Source organism: Desmodus rotundus, chromosome X (genome assembly GCF_022682495.2).
Source record: "Desmodus rotundus isolate HL8 chromosome X, HLdesRot8A.1, whole genome shotgun sequence".
Taxonomy (NCBI): domain Eukaryota; kingdom Metazoa; phylum Chordata; class Mammalia; order Chiroptera; family Phyllostomidae; genus Desmodus; species Desmodus rotundus.
Window position 1 is genome coordinate 99,552,452 of NC_071400.1, and position 18,696 is coordinate 99,571,147.

General features: G+C 45.8%; 1 protein-coding gene across 1 annotated transcript in view; it reads left to right on the plus strand.

Moving 5' to 3' along the window:
* Positions 1 to 18,696, plus strand: part of LOC112313310 (neuroligin 4 X-linked) — a 159,896-nt gene that overhangs the window by 63,856 nt on the left and 77,344 nt on the right. The window contains exon 2 of the mRNA XM_024569846.4: positions 15,063 to 15,215. Coding sequence (XP_024425614.2) covers positions 15,063 to 15,215 — 153 coding nt within the window. The remainder of the gene's footprint in view (positions 1 to 15,062; positions 15,216 to 18,696) is intronic.

An 18,696-nucleotide genomic window follows, 5' to 3' on the forward strand; every position in this document is an offset into this window, starting at 1 on the left:
GAGCAGAAGTTGGGCAGAAGGGTTCAGAAGTGGTTATTCAGGGAAGGACCCACAGCTGTCGGAGGGGCGGGGCGGGCTGATAAAAGGTGAAGGGCTTAGGCAAAGAACAGCCTCAGAGGCACAGACCACAGTGTGGCGGTCACCAGAGGGAGGGCAGGGGGTAGAAGAGGGTGAACGGGGTCAAATGTTGGCTGTCGGAAGGAGAGTTGACTTGGGTGCGAGCACCCAATGCCATATATGGATGACGTGGTGCAGAAGTGTACACCTGAAACCTGTGTGGTTTTATTCACCCATGTCACCCCAGTACATTCAATAAAAATTTTCAAAAATGAAATCAAGCAAGACAAAATGGGGGCAGGGTGGGGGGAGGAAGGGAGGGAGAGAGAGAGAGAGGGAGAGAGAAAGAGAGAGAGAGAGGAGCAAGAGAGCACCTTGCACAGAAGAGGTTTTATGAGAATCTCAAAAGGCGGTTCAGATACTGACCAGCAGGCAGGTTTGACCGAGGGAGGAACAGTGGGTTTTCCTGGAAAAGGGCTGGTGTTTGAACAAATATTAACCCCATGTACCACTTTGTTGGGAACGCTTCTTTGTGCTGTGAACTCTTCTCGTCTGTATTTAGTCATTCCCTATTTATTCAACAGAAAGTAATAACAATAAAAGCCAAAATCCATAACCAGGAGAGATTGTTATAAATACCTGAAATTGCGTATAATTACCGATGCAGAGAAATCAGGAAGCTGGCAAAGACAACGGGCTTTACAAATGGCACTTGTTTAGCATAAGTCTGCCAGCACCTAGAGAGGTATTAAGCTTCCTTCTTGGCCTGAAGCAAATGCTTTTATGGACTTAGAATAGAATGGATTGATTGGCTTGGAGTCATTAAGCCTACCGGACCGGATTAAACCTTCGTATGGAAGGAAGTCCCATCCTACAATCAGCGCGTCGAATTGTTTTCTGAAGCAATACAGTGCTAATGGCAATAGATAAGACCTCAAGGCAGATTGGAGACTATGAGGATGGGTTTGGCAAAGCTCGGCCGTATTTTCTGATTTCAGCATATAGCAGGGTTTTGAGTCTGGGGTGGGTGTTGGGGGCGGACTGACTTGAGAAAAAGCTCCTGGCTTTTTTCTGTTTATAGAGGCGCCTGCATCCCTGGGGTCAAGGCCCCCTCCCCCATCCACAAACATATCCAGCTGGGTCTTACCTTCCATTCTTGCTTTGAGGCTGATGGTGTTTTTCTGACACCTTTTTTCCCTCTGAAAGACTCTGGCATTGCCGTATTTTGCTGTGTGTAATGGGCGCTTGTTTGCCCAAATTTTTGAGGGAAAAATAAGCATGTGCCTTTTACATGGGTAGTATTAATGCTGCATGCATATACGTTTTTAATTCTTTCATTGATGCTTATGCATTGAAAGTATAAGTCTAGGAAGCAATACTGATAGTCGTATACAAAATAATACCCTGGAATACCACAGTTGGTTTTCCATATAAATATAAAACTGAATTAAAACATTAAAACGGAACATTTTTTCCCTGAAAGTTTGGGGCACAAACATGGGTGTGCAGTATACACAAGAAAATACTGTATTTCATGCCACCTGCATTATCCAGGGTAATTTCCTTATTTTAAGGTCAGCGGAGTGTCATCCTTCACTGCATCTGAACATTGGATTCCAGTTGCCGTGTATGTTACCGTGTTGCTGGATGCGGGCGTGGAGCTGTGCGTCTCTTGGGAAAGGGGGTGACGTGGTTGTCCCGGTACCGTGGGGAAGAGGACACAAATCTAGCACTCACGAGCGCTCTGAGTAATTTGTGCTCATCTTGCCCTCCACGGTCATGCCACGTGAAGGCTCACGCGCCGGGTTTGGCGGTGCACGCCAGCTTTCTTCCAGAAGGTGTAATATGGAAGGGGGTGAGGAAGACAAAGAGCGACTTCTCGGTGGAGAAATCGGACAAGCACACCCAAGCAGGTGTGCAAGGTGAACGTCAGCAGGCGTGTGTCATGTGGAAATCATGCACCCTTCCGATGGTGTCCTGGGGAAGCACGTTCCCTCTCTGACCTCACTGCCCAAAATGCAGACCCCGGGCTCGTCACGGAAGCGCATCAGAAAGACCAGATTGTGGGGTACTCTCCCCAATACCCGGGGAGCGCGCTCTCAGCCCATCCGGGTCAGGAGAAACAAGGCCAGTCGGAGAGGTTGTCACAGCCAACGACAGCCTAAAGAGGCATGATGAGGAACGTGGACCGTGGTGTAGGGGACGGAGAAGACAGGACATTAGGTATAAACTGCGGAAATCTGAACAGAATATGGACTTTGGTTACTTACCATATTTCAGTATTGACCCAGGAATTGTGACAAAAGTGCCAGACTAATGTTAGGTGACAACGGTGAAGAAACCGGATGGGAGGAGGGGTTTGGCAAGTCTGTATTGTCTCTTCACTTTTCTCTGAATCGAGAACTCCCCTAAAATTGGACTTTATTAAAAAACAATGCAGGGTGCCGAATCTTTTTCTCAAATTTCTAGAGCGGCTTTGGCCATCTCCACATAAAACATCCATGCAAGTGCTTTGAAAACGGTCTCGATTTTAAAATCGAAATGGGGTTTTGATTTTCTTTTAAAAAAACAAACAAACCCTCTCCTGTTTTGGTCTGTTTTGGTCTTAATGTTGACTCATCTAGGAAAGGAGAGCTTATGATTAGCTTAATGCCCACCCAGCGAGCATTCATGTTGGCCAAGGTTCGGAGTCTGTATACATCTCTGCTCTCGGCCACTGTGGGGCCTGATGGGCCAGCCCAAGTACATAATTGACAGGCAAGTCCAATGCCACTGGAACCATCGCTAAAGAGGTGGCTTCCCCCTGAAGCAGGTGCCAGCAGTGGACCTGGGACAGCGTTATCTGCTGGGGGAGGGAAGAACGGGCAGAAACTGAAGGCTTACGATGGTTTATGTTGGAGCGACATGCATTTGGTTGCCAAAGCCTGAAGTCAGCAGACCTGGAATGCGTCATACGTCCCCGGGGAAGGACATGGGGTATTCGGAATACGTAAGAGAGCCCTTTGTGCAGCTCGTGTTGAGCGAAACGGAATCTTCCCACAGCGAACGAGGGGTGAGAAGTATTTTCCTTAACTGCGTGTCATGGTTGACATGTCTACTGCCTACGTCACCGCATCTCGTTGCTACCTGAGCACAGCCAGAAACAGTGCTGTGACCGCCAGTCAGCCGGGTTCAATGTGGATGTCAGGCCCACGTCCCCATCTGCTCAGAAAAGGACCCAGCATTCCAAAGATTGGAGGGACATTCTGACTTTTTAAAAAATACATATTTTTAGGGCCCTGTATGGAGGCCACGTGATTTATATCTTTGGCGTGACGGATGGAGCAGTTGAAAAGTATAAACATAGAGTAATTTCCCTTTTTTTGGAGGACGGTGTGTGCTGGGCCCCCAGGTGAGACCCTCAGACAGAAAAGCCAGAGGCAACCTGAGTGGCGACGGGCAGAGAACGAGGCCCCACTCTGACACGTGGACAGGTTCAGGGGCGTCCAACCTTTCGACGTCTCTGGGCCGCACAGGAAGAAGAGGAGTTGTCTTGGGCCACCCGTCAAATACACAGCGACGCATAATCACGCACAGAAAAAAATCTCATCGTGTTTTAAGTAAATTTTCGATTTTGTGTTGGGCCACATTCACAGACCTCCTGAGGTGCGTACGGCCGCGGGCTGTGGGTTAGACACCCCTGCTTGGGGAGTAAGTGCAGTCTTAGTGCCCCCCACTTCCTGCCCCACGTCCCCCAAATTACACAGCATGAAGATTTTTCCCGTTATTCCGCATTCCACACTCTGACTCCTGAGAACGCTTTTGTCTTCACTTCACACTGTGCAAGAGAATTCAAAGTGTTCCAGAATAGCTTAAGGACGTATAGCTACAGAGGTTCATTTAGAGAACGTGTGTGTGTGTGTGTGTGTGTGTGTGTGTGTGTGTGTGTGTGTGAATGCAACACTTCAGAAGCCGTATCTCAGGACAAATGAAAGCCAGTTTCATTTTCAACATCAGTTTTCTATAGAGAGATGCACGGAGAATGTCTCCTCTAACTCCAGATGAAATTAGTTCCAGCTTTTAAATACATTGCGATTTAATCTCCGGCGTCAGAGATGCTTCAGGGAGGCGATACCGTCCGTCAGCTGAAAGTCCTAATAAAAACGGGAGAAACCCATGTAAGTCTAATACAATTTGTCTTTTATTCCTGAGAACAGAAATATTTCAATAACAAAATCCACAACAAAGAGAGACGCTTATGTCAACCTATGCAGTGCCCTGCGCTTTTAATAAGAATCACAGCCCCATATTAGAAACCTATAAAATTTCACATTTATTTGACTCCTGGCAAAATATGAAATCAGTGCTTCCTAATTCCAGCAGAACAAGAAAACTATCATTCCCGTTTTCTCTCAAGTTTGCCTTCCAAAGCCAGTCAGAGAAAAACAAGAAAATATAACCCCTACCAAAATAAACAAACAAACAAACAAAACCCTGTTATTTGCATTATCACCATGAAACGTTTTTGACTGAGGGGAAAATTGGAAAGACCCACACCTTCGTTTCCCTGTACAATCACACATACATGCCCGTAATTTTCCCGAAACGCCAGCCCCAGGGAAATGAAGTGAGGACAAATTCCAATCTGCTGTCCATTCTGAAAGCGAAACGAGAGAATGCAGCATTTGATCCCCCTCCCGGAGAGGACAGTGCGCACAAGAGTCTGTGTGTATCGTGTATTTCTGATTTTTCATGGATGGTGCGAGAAGTACCTCTGCCTTGTAGGAGGTGGGTTTGGGGGGTTCACAAATCCAGGGTTCATCTCAGAGGAGTCCTGGCCTTCTGATCCCAAGACCACCACCCCTTAGGCTGTGTTTTTTGCCATGTATAATTGGCACCCATCTTTCTGAGCGCCTTAGGTGTGGGGTTATTATACCCGTGGTATGTAATCCTTATTCCCATTCATATTGTACACTCTTACTGTTCCCTCAAACATTTGGGCAAAAACGGTGCGCATTCTACACAGCAAAATACGACTCTGTCAGCAATTCCAAGCCTTTAAGCGCAGGGATAACTTTCTGAAACGTTTTCGAAGCAGAATTCTGGGGATAACGTTAGAGGAAGCAGCGTGCATCCACGGAGCTGCTCTCTCCCGAGACCAAGAATGACACGTCGGTTCCGCCTGTGTGGTACATCTGTAGTTGAACACTTAACGACTGGTATTTTAAAAATAAGTGAAAGTATTAAGTGAAAAATGAAACATGCCCTTCAGCACGTCCAGCAATTCTTAGTGCCCTGCGTCACCTGAGGTTGGAATAAAACAGGTCTCCATCCACGTGCTGGTTTTGCTACAGCCTCGTCGTTGAATAGAAAGGTTTCCCAATCTTCCCCATTTCCACTCAGAGCGCAGCCGAGCCTGTCCCAGTGAAGCAGTGGGTCCGCTCTCCTGGTGCCTTCCAGTGCAGACCTTGACCTTCCGACAGGCCAAGTTCGCCTGGTGCACCTGCAGGGATGGAACCCGCAGAAGGAGCGCCCCATGTCAGGGTCCACGTGGGGCAGTCAGATGCAAGAGGAAGTTCGAACTCAGGCTAAAGTGTGTGTACGTGTGTGGATGTTTATCCCAGTTACAGCGAGTTGTCTAGGTGGAGGGATAACAGGTGAGGCTTCCTCTGGATCATCCTCTGGAAGAGTGGGAAAGTGGGGTCCCCGCTCTACCACTCTCTCCTGGGGGCCCCCTTACTCCCTGTCTTCACCAGCGCCACCTGCCTCTGTTGCTTATAAGAACTGAGCCCTCACCGAAGGCTTCCCGGGCTTTGCTTCCTTCCACCCACCTCACAAGCTGTATGACGTCACAGTCTCCACCCCCAGGCCCCGGAGAGGATTGTGAATGAACGATATCTGTCCCCTGTTTGAAATCAGTCATCCCGCTCAATTCTGTCAGCTTGTGACTCACCCCCTCCAGGGCGGGTGTGCGGGCTCACGCTCCTGTGCGCTCCGAGCGAGGACCAGATCATTCACTGAACGTGTCCCTGCGTATTTGGAGATGAAATGCATGTTTCCGGGAATAAACCAGTGATGCGCGGGCAGTTGGATGGGGGGATTCCATTGGTCTCGTTGCTGGAATAAACCCCAGGTACCGTGGATGCTCGCTGGTGTCCTCCCAGTATGGATTAGAAGGTGAAGGAACTCTTCTTCGGGAGCTCAGTGACAAACGAGTCAGTCACACAGGCATCTGTGATGGTTAAGGAAACATTTTTTTCCCACCAAGCCAGTATGCAGCATCCTCTGTGTTGAAAATAATCTCTTCACCTTAGGCTCGCCCTTCTTGAAATGAAGACAGGAGGCTACACTGAACTTGGAACTTTGCCCCATTAAGAGTCCAAATAAATGCGAATTACTAAGTACATACTGAATACGATATCTCATATTAAGAGCAATAATCGTGAAGTTTTTGGTGTTCTATCATTTCTTTTTGTTCTCGCGTGGATAGTGTGCCCACATTCTGCTATCCAAGGGCTTTAATTCATGATTTCCTTCTGTACAGGGTGGGGAAAAGGTGACTTTATAGTTGTTCGTGTGGAAAATCACACAATAATTAATAAATAATAACAAGAATAAACTGTGTGTTTCTCATACTCACAGCTGTACACCTGCTTTGCCCCACCCGGTAGACTTAACAAGCAACAAACAATATATATCAATAGCAACAGATACACAATTGCCGTCCGAATGTCCTACAGGCGGTGTCCTGTGACGTTTAGTAGACAGAGTAGGGCTTTCTCGACTGTGACTTTTGAAAAACGATGGAACCGAAGCACCAAGAGGAAATATCAGAAGAAAAAGTATAAACATACATGATCGACATTTTTCCAGATTTGGAGCCTGGAGACATTTTATCGATAAGTCCCATTGAGATGTTAATAACGGCATGCCTGTACTTTTGTTTGAAGTTACTCAAATATTCCCTTTAATATTTAAAGCCCCTTCCTCATGGAGTTTCAATGGAGATGCTAAGTGTTGGATGTAAAAGAATATTTTTTTCCGGCATTTGCGGGGAAAGTGTCCACCTGAGGAAGAAGGAGGAGGCAGACGGCCTCTCTGGTCTGTGAGGTGCTTTTAGGGGTCCCCCCGCGCACTATACAATTCCTGTGTTTACCCGGTTCGTGACGGCCGCTAGATTAGATACCATACGCCGGCTGGTTTTCAGGCCACTTAAATAGTTCTGTTTGCAAGGACGAATACGGCCGCGGCTTATTAAACCAGAACCAACGGGCGACAGATTAAATATACGTACAACATCAAAGGCCCTGTCTAATTACGTTTCTGGGTCAGGCTCTGCTGTAGAAAATTAATTTAAAATTGGGGTTTGACAGATAATTTCTATACAAATCCCAGCAGGTGGTTCTGCCTCTGTCAACACGCGCGTCGGAAAATTTGCCTGGAGAGGCAGAGGTTCCAGAAATAGCAGAGTCTCTCAAAAAAGCAGAGGAAGGTGGGAACGCTTTTACCTTTGCTGTTTTAAAAGGTTCCGTAGAGCTTCTGTAGCCCAGACAGCGGGGTTCTTAGGTGGGTAGAAGGACAGAGTAAAGGAGTATAGCTAAAATAAATAAATAAACCCACACATTCACAGTTAATGGGCTTCCTTTTTTAAACAAAAAATATTTTTAGTTTTTCAAGTACAGTTGACGTACAATATTATGTTAGTTTCAGAGGTTCAGCCGAGTGGCTAGACATGTATGTACCTTGTGACATGGTCCCCCTACGCACTTACCGAACATTATCGTGTACATTCCCGGTGCTGCACTTCGTACCCCTGCGACTGCTTGCTACCTGCCAGGCTATACTGTTGAGCTCCTTCAGCTTCTACACCCACCTGCCCAGCCCTCCTCGCTGGCGACCATCCAAAGGACACAAACGAATTCACACACATGTAGTCGGAGTCAGTGACGGCAAAGAAGGAAAGCTTCCTGGGTGCAGCGGAAAGGGTGGCCCTGGACGGTTTATGCTCAGCGACGTCAGGCAGGCAGAGAAGGACAAACGCCGTGTGACTTCGCGCATGTGCGGAACCTAAAGAACAAGCTAAACGAACAGACAAACAAAACCCAGCTCGGAGACTTACGGGGCCTTGGTTTCCACCGAGTGTTAAAATAATCCATCGAGGAACAGAGAGTGTTTCCCTCATTGAGCCTGAGTCTGCCGGATGTTCATAGTCAGAACGCTCATGTCAAACCTTACCTGCCGCACCCCATGGTAGGTGTGTAAGATTAACGCGGTAGTTTATTAAAATTAACTCAAAATAAACGAAAGCGGCACATAGAAAAACGGAAATCTCCCACATGTAGGAAGAAAAATGTAAGAGAAACTCTCTGGGGTCTTGGGATTGCTGAGATAGGACTTCACAACACAAGCTCTTAAGGCAAACGATGGGTAAGTCAGACGTCATCGAAAATGTAAAAATGTGTGCCTTTCAGAAGACGGCCTCAAGAAAACCAAAGACAAGCCTCAGGCTGAGGAGGAAGGACTCACGCCTTACATTGGTGCTGAAAGGCTTGTATCGAAAAAATACAAGAAACTTTTATAATTCAATAATAAGAAACAAAGAACACAGTTTTTAAAATGGGCACCATGGCCCTGGCCAGGTGGCTCAGTGGGTTGGATGTTGTCCTGTGCAGCCTTTTCAAATGATGGATGTTTCTCTCTCTCTCTCCCTCTCTCTCTCTCTTCCCCCCCACCTCCTTCTTTCTCTCTAAAGCCGATAAGCATATCCTGAGGGGAAGATTTACAAAATGGGCCAAACATTGGAGGAGACAAAGCGGATGACACATGAGAAAATGCTCCATATCATTATTCATTAGCCAAGTGCAAATTAAAACCGTGGGGAGAGACCGTTTCACACGCATTAGGAAGAGTATCATCACACAGATAATAACAAGTCTTGGCTGGAAGGGGGAGAAATTGGAACCCTTATGCAGGGCTGGTGGGAAATGCCTGCGGATGTGACTGGATTGGGAAACAGTTCCAGCAGTTTTGTCAAACATTAAACAGAAATTAGCCATACAAAATAGGCATTGCACTCCCCGATTTCAATCCAAGGGGAAATGAAAATATATATCCATTGAAAAGGATTGTATGCAAATGTTTATCATGGAATCGTTGATACTAGCCACCCCTTGGAAACCATACAAAAAGTACGAAGCCGGAAAAGACAGTGGCCATCAGCAGATGAGTGGATGAGCACAATGTAGTGAGTCCAGTGGCGTGTTATTTACGCATACACGGAGCGATGAGGTCCTGGTACACGCCAGAACACGGGCGGACTTCGAAAACATTCTGCTGACTGAAAGAGGGGTCAGACACGAACTACCGCATATGGTGCGAATTTATTTATTTATTTATTTATTTTTCACTTTAAAAAATTTTATTGTTATTCAATTACAGTTGTGTGCCTTTTCTCCCTATCCCTCCACCCCACCCCAGCTGTGTGAATTTATTTACATGAAATGCTCAGAAATGGCCAATCTGTGAAGACACAGAAAGTATATGAGTGAGACCCGCAATCATGTGCCTTGGGGAGTTGATTTTGTGATCATGTAAATTATACGTCTGTAAAGGCATTTGAATTTTTTAAAAATTTTATTGATTCGAGAGAGAGGGAAACATCAATTTGTTGTTCCATTTACCGATGCATTGTTTGGTTGAGACTTGTCTGTTGCCCTGCCCGGGGTTCTAACCTGCAACCTTGGCACATCGGGCTACCCAGCCACAGCTGTGAAGTCGTTCCAAATCACCAAGGAATTCGGTAATGATTAGCCTGGACTGATACTCAGTGATGTCATGAACATTATAAATACATTGCCATCTTCAGAACATTTTCCTCCCTTTGCTGGGGAGGTCTCCCTTGGCACCACCTCCCATCCTTCCCCCAGACATACTTCAGATTACTCACCTTTGGGGCACTGATGGCGACTGGGGTTGTGGGAAAGACCATGACATTGGATTCACCCTGGGCCTGGCAGAGCGGCCTTTGTTCGGTGTGAGCCGGGCCGGCGGTCACGCTTTTGTGCTTCCGGCGGTGGCGTGGAAGGGACAGAACTGTTTGTGAAGGGAGAAGGTAGGAAGGCCGGGATATCAGGGCAGCATCCTTGGGAAAGCGGAATTCCAAGCCCCGGGTCCGAGTGTTCTTTGGGTGTATCGGTTTTCCGACCGCTCCTTTTCCCAGAGAGGGGTTCCCAGTTCAAAAGCACACTTTTCTTCGGGAGAACTGGCTTTATTTGGGAAACGCGTTCTTGTCTCGTCATCGATGTGTTTTGACCCCATCTTTGATTCCTCGACTGTCTCTTGGTTTAGGATGTAAGAGGTGACCTGTTTCTAGAGAAACTTAAAAAGCATCTTCCTCTCTGAATGCATTGAATGGTTTTTTTTTTTTTTTTGAGAAATGAGGACTTCTTTCCAATACAGATGGTTTAGTTGCATTATCCATGTTGCCTGTTTCTCTAAGCATGTGATCTTTTTAGGTTTTTGGGTTTTTTTTAACACAATGTAGCCATAAATTCGGTCTACACAATGGCTTTGAAATAGATTTCATACCGATGAACCCTGAGCAAAGAACCCAAAGAAGCTTGACAAAGCTCCTTTTATGTGGATCAGTTTTTAAGTGTGAGATATTTAACGCAGGAGAATTCTTGGACATGCTAGGTTTTGACAGCAAGCGCGTGAGGTCACTAGACGAACTCAGTAGTGTCCCGGCTTGTCTCCCGTAATCTCAGGGTGGTGGTTTGCTGTTCTCTATAGTGAGCATAGGGAAACCTCCAGAAACCAGCAAATACACAGAAGCAGGATTCCTACCAACCCACTACCCACACGCCCGGGTCTGCCGGTGACAAAGGTAGACGCTCACCAGAAATAGACGCCGCTCAACCCTTACGGGACCCTTGGCAAACAGCAACTTAAAATCTTGGTTTCAAAGCACATTTGAGGTCCTCTGACTTAGGCACAGCTGAGGCATGCTTTCAGACTCCAGGGTTGTGGGTGACCGTTACTATTTCCTGTCCCCACTAACCCCCCAGATCCTAGCAGCCGGTAGCAAGGCTGTGACTACTTTAATGGATGCAGACGTTCAAATGATGGGAACTGGGGTATCGGGATGTGCGTACCTGGCTACGTCTGTCTATAAAAACGTAGCTGAACCAATGAACCAACCGATTCAAGCGATAGTCAACGCGTGGCCTCTTGTATCTGGAAAATATAAAACCCCAAAATGACGTGTTGTATGCAGAATGAGTAGGGGAGTCCTGGGTGTGGTTCAGGCCTGCGCCCACGTCTGTCTCCATGGAAACCCCTCTGTGGCTTCTGGTGGAGGGGATCAAGGTAGGTGGCTTCACTTACTCATTTGCTTTACAAAATTCAAATAACGATGAGCTTGAAGTCATGTTGAATAAGTGTTTCAAACACAAAAAACATTATTCATAGCATTTTATCTGAAGAAACGCTTATCGAAAGTCTTAGTTTTTCTTTTTTTTTTTATGTTGGAGAATAGTGTGTATTAGTTTTATAGCCAAGATCTGAATTGGCTGGAAACATTTATGACTTTTATTGGAAATGATGTATTTTTACGTTCTTATGCATGCAACTAATGCTAATTGTCAGATATTTTAATTAAAATTATTTCATGTTTACTGTTTAAATGTGTTTTTTTGTATATCGTGGAACTTCCTAACCAGAGCGTATGAGACATTTCAAAAATGTATCTAGATGATTAACTCGCTAAAATCAGAGATGCATTGAATTCTTTATATGCATTTCTTTTAACAATGTGGGAAATTGCTTTTTTAACAACTTAATTTTCTTTTTTTTCCTTAAACTCACATTAGCTTTTTTTTTGGCAGTAGTCTCATTTTAACCCCCAAACTACATTTTCACAGGACAGCTACTATTTTTTGAAAAGGACATTTTGAATCTGTTCTTCTTGACATCTTTTATGTTTCTACGCATCTTGCATCACCCAATTTGAGTTTTTTGAAATCCAGCTGTAACAGATTTTAACTTTTTTGTATGACATTTTTTTTTCTTTTACTGGGTGGTCTCTCTCTCTCTCTCTCCTGATTTTTTTTGCAAACCTGTTGTTTTTGAATTCTTTCCCCCTTTATTTTCCTGCGCAATGTGACCCCAGGAGCCAACACAAAGAAGCACCCAGAGGAGATTACCAGTAATGACGGAGGTGAAGACGAAGGTATTTTTTTTTGGTTTTTCCAACTTCGACCCTGATGCATGATTTGGTATCTCTTGTTTTTTTTTTTTTTCTTTTTCCGTTCAACCTGTTTTTCCTCCCTTGACCCGAAGTGAGGACACTTTGGTGTGCTTCTTTATTGTCTTCTTGTTTGGAAACAGTCGTTTTTCATCCCGATGGCGGCGTAGACTCCTCACGGTGCCCGTAGGAAGCCGCATCGACGTTGTTTGTAAATATGAACTGAATAACCAAAGGTGATTTACAAACAAGTTCACTTTTCCTTTTTTTTTTCCTTTTTTCTTTTTTTTCTTTTTTTTTTTTTGGCTTGGTCACAAGAAGAGAAAATGGGATTTCAGAATATGCATGTATTTCTTTTCTGTTATTTTGTGCGTTCATGTATTGTGGACCTCGGGTCTTAATTCCGCCCGTGACCTGCAGAGCGTCTCGGGATGCCTCTGTAGCGCTGTCTGGGTGGCTGGCGTGTCCGGCTTTGTTTGGTTTTCAAACAGAACTGATTCAGTATGGATTCCAAACCAGGTTTCCAAGAACCTTCTCTGGTTCACAGTGAAATACATGAAAACGTGTATTAACTTTTTCTTTCAGGACTGCCTTTCGCATCATTTAAAGAAAAAAAAAAAAAGTAGACATACCCAGGAAGTAAAAAAAAAAAAAAAATCTAGTTCTATGTATTTTACTTTTATACCATGGATGTTTTCTAAACATTTTTGTCAGGAAAAAAAACCAAAAAGTTTCCTGTGTTTCCAACGGAAAGTTTCTTGAAGGATCCCTGTAACTAAATGCTTGACAGATTATTCCCCAGGCCTAAATTGATTTTGTTAAAAAAAGGATGAAAGATACATCTCAAGCGGCCCACCAGCACACTGAATAAATGGTATAAAAGAACAGAAACGTAAGGTCTAAAATACAGTCCCCGCGGAGGCGTCCCACCGTCGGGGTCTGAGGAACACAGTGCACTAACACACACTTGGTTCGCCTAAACACAGGAAGGCCCGGCAGCAACCTGTGGCTCTCTGGCTGGAAGACAATTTAAATTATTACTATTTCCCTGAGCTCTGCTGATCTGCAGAACCTGAGGAGAAGAGATAAGAAATCTCTTCTGCGGGCCTTGGAATATCGCATTCTGCATCCGATTCAACAGCCAGCCTGGCCTTTGGCGACGGCCCCAGCATGCCCGCGCTTTTATAGGTATTCAGAAATTACGGGGTCTGGCACAGGTGGTGCCCCTTTTTATTACAAAATGATAAGCATGTAATTCTGCACCATAGCAATATCACACTCAAGCATGCCCTATGCCATTTTAGGGGAAATGTTCAAATTAAAACTGTAAACTATTACCCCTATGTTAATACCCTACCAGCCACACACAGGCAGGCATTACTTCTGCCGGACCCTGTTTGTTAAATAACAAAAAAACCCCTCCTTCTGGTTATCTTAGAGAGTCTAGGGCTTTCGTTTGCATCTGGGCTCTGTTCTCTCTTTTTAGTGTATTTCCACGGGTCACTAGAGTCCGTGTTCACGGCTCTCTTAAGACAACTTGGTTAGCCTTTGAATTAATACGGCATCTGGAGCTTAACATCCTCAAGTTCAAGAGAACCTAGTTCTCTGTGTCTTGGGAGGCAAGAGATGTTAACCTCACATTCTCTCTGAGGAAACCCCTGAAAGCAGGTTGTCAAAACCTTGCCTTTTCCCTTTTCCACGGTAGAGCAGCCAAGAGCCTGTGAAGATTTACTAAATGAAGGCAAACCAGGAGCCAGAGAGAGCCAGGGCCGTGCCCAACACCACATAGAGTGACCGTGGTATATTTAAAAAGGCCACTTCACGTAGGATGAATAAATCATTAACGAAGCATTTTTCCTTTCTCCTTGAATTTTATTTGAGAACGTAAGAGGTTGTCCTTCAGCTGTGTGGATTCAGTAGCCGAGGGCAGCTTGACACTGGTTTCTGTACTTGACTGTGACCGGTGGGTTTCTGGAACCTTCTCGACTCTTTGTATATAGTGGTCACTAATGAGCTCATTTTGAGATTATCCTTATAAGTCACTTGTTCCAAAGGAGGGTGGCTCATGTCCTTGAAATTCCTTTCTCGTCTTTGAAAGGCGCCTCGATGAATTAAGACAGAAAAAGAAGTGATTTTCTTTTGATGGCAGATACGGAAATGATTTACACGGAGACATATAGATATGTACATGGCGGAGACATGTCCAGAAATAATTATGACCCAGGTCACACTTCTCAAACGTGGAAGTAAGGCCACAGGAAGACGTCACACCAAACGTTTAGGTTTCCATCCTAAATTTTCCCAAAAGCGGGCTCGACCCTCACAGACCGTTGCAAAATGCCGCTCCTGCATCATTGTCCAATAAACTAACAAAGCCCTCACCGCATTGGTGGGAAATCACAGCGGGAGTTTCCATTGCCTGGGAAAAACATAACGCTTTTCAATAATTTTATCTCGAGGTTGCAATCCTGCGTTACTTTTATTCCATCTCTTTTCCTTCTGTCGTTTAAATGCGTCTTAGGTAGATGCAGAAACACACGTAGGCATACCCCGCCAGATGTCGGTGTGCTTCTCAAAATATCATTTCTGTGAGTAGGAAATGCAGTGACATCGCCCATTTGGCCTAGCTCGCATTGCCTCGGCATCTGTGATTACAATATACCGGGAGCGGTGTGAGTCAGGCCAAAGGTAGGAAGGGTAAGGAGTGCCCGGTGTCCTGGGGGGAGCACCCGTTCAGTCGCTGTGGTTCTTTATCGTTCCCCCACTTCCCGTTTTTCCCCAGACATCCATGATCAGAGCAGTAAGAAGCCCGTGATGGTCTATATCCACGGAGGCTCGTACATGGAAGGCACCGGCAACATCATCGACGGGAGCATCCTGGCCAGCTACGGCAACGTCATCGTCATCACCGTCAACTACCGCCTGGGGATTCTGGGTGAGTCTCCGAGCAGTTCTGCTTTCTCTGTTGGGGGACTGTTTGCCGTGGTGGTACCACCGTCGATTGCTAGGAAGTTCTGCTTTCCAGGGAAGCTGTAGGATCTGTCTGCCCCTTTCTGGACTCTCCAGGGACACAGTGTGCGATGTGCTGTGTGGGCTCCTACACTTGGTCACGGCTGATGATGTGACAGTGGCCGTGGATGGTAGCTTTCTTTGGGACTTGTGTAGATGGGTTGTTTCTTGTGCATTGGAAAAAAAAATATTTCGCCTAATCTTTTTTTTTTAGCGGATTGTCTGTGTTGGAAGGACCATCCTTTCCGCCGATAATGCATGTTAAGTCTTAGTTGTATTTTATATTTATGATGAACAGCGATAGCACATCGGCTAAGTGCGTGGGCATTCAAGCAACTCAGTTGTTATTTTGCTGTTTCGATCATTTTTCTCCAGCTGGGTATTGGAGTATGTATTTTGGGAGGCGTATTTGAAGGCGTACCTTCGATGGCTGTCCCTGTTGGGTCGCACAGCTCGGGCGTAAAATGCCCCTTGACCTAAGGAGCTGTGTCGGTTTCCAAGGCAAACATGCAGTGTTGGTTTCTGAGCATGAGATGTGTATGTCACATACCACGGATGAATGGAGCCATCTCTGTTCAACAGAAATGTGGCTGAACTTGTTCCCTCCAAATAGATAAATATTACCAAGAACACTGTATTTTCCACTTGATGTTCTAATTTTATTTTGAGGGTTTTTTTTTCCATTCACCTGTGAAAACATTCACTCACGAAAGACCGCAGAATGGGGTGAGTGGTAGAAATGCATTTCTAACGTAGCAATAAATGCGAACCACTCCTTCTACCGCCTCCCCCGATGTTTCCAAAGCTATTTTCTTTTCCTCATGGGTTGCGCAAGCCAGATATTTGTGGAATAATTTTAGGGAGTTTCACGGAGCGATGACTTTCCAGTCTGAGCGTTTTTTCAGAGCCTTCTGGCTGCTGCCTCTGGCCACTCCTGTCGAAAACAGGAAGTCGTGTTTTCTGATCTTTTACAAAAGGTCCATTCTGAGAGAGAGGTGGGGAGGGAGGAAGCAGCCTGCCAGGGCCCCCCCCCCTGTGCCTTTCAAAAGGGGCAGTATGTTCCACTGTCCAGGGTAAGCCAGGACCCCGGAGCTGTTCTGTGAACGGAAGAAATGGGCATTCATTGCACAATGTCTTGCTCTGCTGAAATCACAGCATATTTCTCCTGCGCGCACACGACCGGTGGGTGTGCCTTAAAAGGGGAGATTTCAAAAGAAATTGATTTTTTTCCCCTCTGCTGCCAAACGCAGCTCTACAAGGTAATCTCTTACGCATTTGGCTCACCGGAGAATCAAGTGCTTATCGTGAAAAGGGATGTAGGAGTTTTGAAGCCCTTAGTTATTTGTTTAAAGAGAGAGAGAAAGCTTGCTTTTAGAACTTGCCTCGTGGAAAAATACGAAGTTTACCTTTTGCTCTGGAGAGTTTAAGGAAGAGCTCTGGGGAGGTGCGGAGGGTGAGGGGAAGCAGAGACGTGAAAGGAGCCATTCAGCATCTCTGTGCTCCTCTATTTACATTCCGTGGGGAGCTGCTGTGCAGCCTCAGGAGATCACAGACCCCCTTTTATCTGATGGAGTGACATGGGCCAACTCTGCTGATTGGACGCGGTGATAGAGGCTTCCGAAGGTGACTCAGTTTCTCTTTTTATCCGATCTAGCATTTGCCACGGTCCCTTTGCAAGCTGGTAGCCCCCAGTCATTTCTGGCTTTCGGGAAATCACTACGATGGGTCTCAAAATTATTCTTAAGTCGTCTGCCTGCAGATATTTAAGTCGTAATCAAATGAAATGTTCATCCCAGTGAGTGCTGCGGGGGCAAGTAGATGGGAGTTCAGCCAAACGTTGAAATACTGTTGAGGTGCCTTTCAAAAATTCATGCATGCAGCCCTGGCTGGTGTGGCTCAATGGATTGAGCACTGGCCTGCAAACCAAAGAGTTGCCGGTTTGATTCCCAGTCAGGGCACATGCCTGGGTTGTGGGCCAGGTCCCCAGTAGGGGGCGCGCAAGAGGCAACCACACATTGAGGTTTCTCTCCCTCTCTTTCTCCCTCCCTTCCCCTCTCTAAAAATTAATAAATGCATAAAAATCTTTTTTAAAAACCTCAGAGAAATCTCTCCGATGCTTATTGATGGAATCATCTCAACGTTATTTATTTAAGGAACCAGGACACTCAGTCACCGTATGATTTCCGTTGTTACCAATCTCACTGGACATCGTATTAATACCGCTATCGATTCAGACAAGTGATCGCCACAAATGGCCACAAATGGAATGGCTCCTACCCATCACATGCCACCCTCTAAACTAAGCCACCGGAATTTTAAAAATAAGGATCGTCTTGTGAAGTCGGTGAGGTCTTCACATGGGCTTTTTGAAATGCGAGCGTTTTCTTTCATGAGAACCGAGTCACGGTCTTGTTAGCCGTGGACCATGTCCTCGAGCGGGCAGTCCAGGACGCTCCGAGAGCTGCCAGTCTCTCCTTCATGCACTGGGCTTGTCCCAGGCCAGCTGGGCTGCATCATCAGAGCCAGGAAGTGATCGTTCGTACCCACACGAGGTCTCGTGACTTCACGAGTGTTCCATTCTTTGCAAAGACAATGCTGGTTGACGAGCATGTTTCTCACTCGGCCGGCTGTACGTGTTTGTCATTAGGAAGGCGTAGAAATCTAAAACTCGCGTAGCCTGGAATCCGCCTCTTTTTTTAATGGTTGTTCAAACACCTTTGATATAAAAGAGATCTCCTCCCTGATGCTCATTGACGGAACCCTCTCAACATTATTTGTCGACGGTTCTCGCCTCTCCTTTCCCTCGTGACTTGTGTCCAGTTTGCACGTGGCCGGCCGGCATTGTCAGTAGGCTGGGTCCCCCTCCATTCAAACATTCATTTTCATTTTCGTGTAGCTCGTGTGGTAAATGTTTGGTTATCCCGTGCTTGGATGTGTCAGGTATATTTAATGTTATTTTTGCTCCAAAATGGTGCTGTCTGTTGGGTGGACCAAAAAAGTCCATTTAGGTTTTTTTTCCCCATAAAATAAAAGACACGTTTTTCATTTCCACCAGCAACGTTATTGATTTGGCTATTTTGAGTATGTCGGCTCTCCCCTGCATGATACAACATCGATTGTTCTCAGTTAACGTCTCGATTTCATCGCCATTAACGTCAGCTGGTCTACCTGACCTTGGCAGCATCGTCCGGCGAGAAGGCTCCAGCACAGAGCTTTGCACACTCTCTCCTCCACACGCTGCACACATCTCCCTTTTGCATTGGAGTTGCGTTTTTACCTTTCTAAGGCATAACGTGCCCAAAATGTTGCATATTTCCTTCCACCTTCAATGCTAAAATGGCTGCACCCAAATTCACCCATTTTGATAAGGTTTCTTAAAATGCATGCCAATATGACAGCTGTCACAG